General features: G+C 42.6%; 1 protein-coding gene across 11 annotated transcripts in view; it reads left to right on the top strand.

Moving 5' to 3' along the window:
- The window catches only part of ptprma (protein tyrosine phosphatase receptor type Ma), a 230629-nt gene that overhangs the window by 102738 nt on the left and 125391 nt on the right, over nt 1–2500 (top strand). For all 11 annotated transcript variants that reach the window (XM_084398290.1, XM_084398287.1, XM_084398288.1 and 8 more), the window contains exon 7: nt 607–900. In XM_084398290.1, coding sequence (XP_084254416.1) covers nt 607–900 — 294 coding nt within the window. The remainder of the gene's footprint in view (nt 1–606; nt 901–2500) is intronic.

Genomic DNA, 2500 nt, shown 5'->3' with positions numbered 1-2500 from the left:
GTTCCAAATGCTGTTACTTTTGATTACTTTTGGCTATCAGCACAACATTTGATCCAGATGCATGTAGGGGAACTTGCACCTTATTTCCTTCCTGAGTTATAAGGAAGGAATAAGAAAGATATTAAATCATTTAATTTAATATTCAACAATATTATTGATCTGCCTGCATTGACACCATTATATGAGAACTGAACTGAGCTGGACGATGACATCACGGTTTTCTCCAGAGCGGCTATATATATATAAATGAACTAAATTAATAACTTTTTTACAACAAAAATGAACCATCTCTGAACTTTCTTAAGCTGGACTGTGATGCTATTTTCTTCTAGACACAAACTTTGTTGCATTATTTTCCTGTTATTTCTGTAAAGCTGCTCTGAAACAATCTGTAACGTAAAAAATGCTATATAAATAAACGTGACTTGATATGTAAAATTATTTTAAAAATTCAATGCATTTTTTTTTCTTTTATCAGTCGTTTCTCAGCACAAAAATGTTCAAATGTAATGATTTTTCATTTTTTTCCTTGTTTTTAAAAAAAGTTTTCTATCACTGTATATCGACCACACCCCTGATTAAAACCGTTCTGATCCGTGTGTCCAGAGCCTCCGATTCCCATCGCTCCTCCTCAGCTGACGGCGGTGGGCGCCACGTACCTGTGGATCCAGCTCAACGCCAACTCCATCAACGGAGACGGGCCCATCGTGGAGAAAGAGGTGGAGTACCGCACTCTCTCCGGCAGCCTGATCGACAACCAGCCCGTGGACAAACCCAACCACAAGATCGGCCACCTGGACCCCGACACCGAGTACGAGATCAGCGTTCTGCTCACCAGACCGAACGAGGGTGGAACCGGAGCGCCGGGACCCCCGCTCAGAGCCAGGACCAAGTGTGCAGGTCAGCGCTTCAGTATCTAGCATTGCGATTCGTGTGATGTTGGCTATAATCATTGGCTGTGCTTTGAAAGGTGTTGACTTCGGTCACCTGTTCCAGGTTCTTTTCAGTGCGTTGAGATTCATTCATGTGAGTCATGTGACCAAGGGCCCTATTTTAACGAGCTAAGCTCATGGTCTAAAGCGCACAACGCAAGCGCACTTAAATGGAAAAATGGTCGGCGCTCCCGGCGCATGGTCTAAAAGGGTCGTCTCTATTCTCTTGAGTAACGGGTGTGTTTTGTCTCTATTCTCTTAATGAGTAATGGGTGTGTTTTGGGCGTAACGTGCAATAAACCAATCAGAGTCTCATCTCCCTTTCCCTTAAAAAAGCCAGTTGCGATCCGCTATTTACACGGAGTGCTGAATAAATTCTAGCTATTTCATTCTTAACTAACGTACAGTTGCAGAACGGAATAAAACTCGAGTGTCTGAGCAACCGAACACACACTCACACACATATTGCTCTGAGTGTCAACAGTCACTTTGGCCAGGTGGTGTTTATATCACAGGGGGCGGAGCTTTAGATTCTAGAGAGCATTTGATTGGACAGAAGATGTGATGAGACGCGGTGATGTCATAAAAATCCCTGATCCATTTTAGAGGAAGTGAGACTGCACCTTTTGAATGCTTAAATCTCCTAAATGTGAATTTTGTCATTGTTTTTGGAACACACCAGCTTATTCATAACCTTAAGGCTAACACATTCATGCTAAAAGCTAACAAACGTTGATTTCAGGGGGCCTTTAAGCCTCGTCAGCGCAGATGTCGCTCGTTTGTCCTGATGGAGCTTCTGTTGTGATGTTGGTCTCACGAGGAGGCTAAAGCTAAATTAGCGCTGTTGTTTGTTGTTGTTTACATGATTCAGGACCGGCCGTGTGTCGCACCTGGAGGGAGACGTGTTTCTCTTCTAATGGCGCAGGAAGCATTAGCATTAGCGTTATTAAGGGTTTGTCAAAGCACTGGGCACATTAGCAACACGGTGCAGGACCCCCCGGGCCCCGAGCAAACGACATGCAATTATCACAGTAATTAAACAGGTGCAATGACTCTTATTTCAATGGCTGTTGTGATTGTCGAAGCACGCAGGTCGCGGCGTGACGCTCCCACGCCAAGCTAATCGATTTTCCATTAGCCTGCGCTCAAACTGCCCATTAGCGCATCATAGGATTCATCAGCCAATCAGCTGAGAGATGCTCGGGGCGATGAAGAGTGGAACTGCAAAATTGCATTTACATAAATTATCATTTCATTAAATCACTTGTCCGGTCATTAGCATACTGAGCAGAACTGGAGATCCGTGTGATTTTGTGCTAAACACCAGATTGTTTGTTTGTTTTGGTCACATGTATGAATGTATACACACTACCAGTCAAACGTGTTGGATCTGTGAGATTATTGTTTTTAAAAGAAGTCTCTTCTGCTCACCAAGGCTGAGTTTATTTGATTAAAAATACATACAAACAAAAAACAGTAATATTGTGAAATATTATGACAATGTAAATCATCTGTTTTCTGTGTGAATATACAGTAAAGTGTAATTTATTCCTGTGATCAAAGCTGAT

Source organism: Rutilus rutilus (genome assembly GCF_951802725.1).
Source record: "Rutilus rutilus genome assembly, chromosome: 24".
NCBI classification, from domain to species: domain Eukaryota; kingdom Metazoa; phylum Chordata; class Actinopteri; order Cypriniformes; family Leuciscidae; genus Rutilus; species Rutilus rutilus.
Note: the sequence above shows the minus strand (reverse complement) of the source record. Positions and strands in the feature narration are given on the sequence as shown.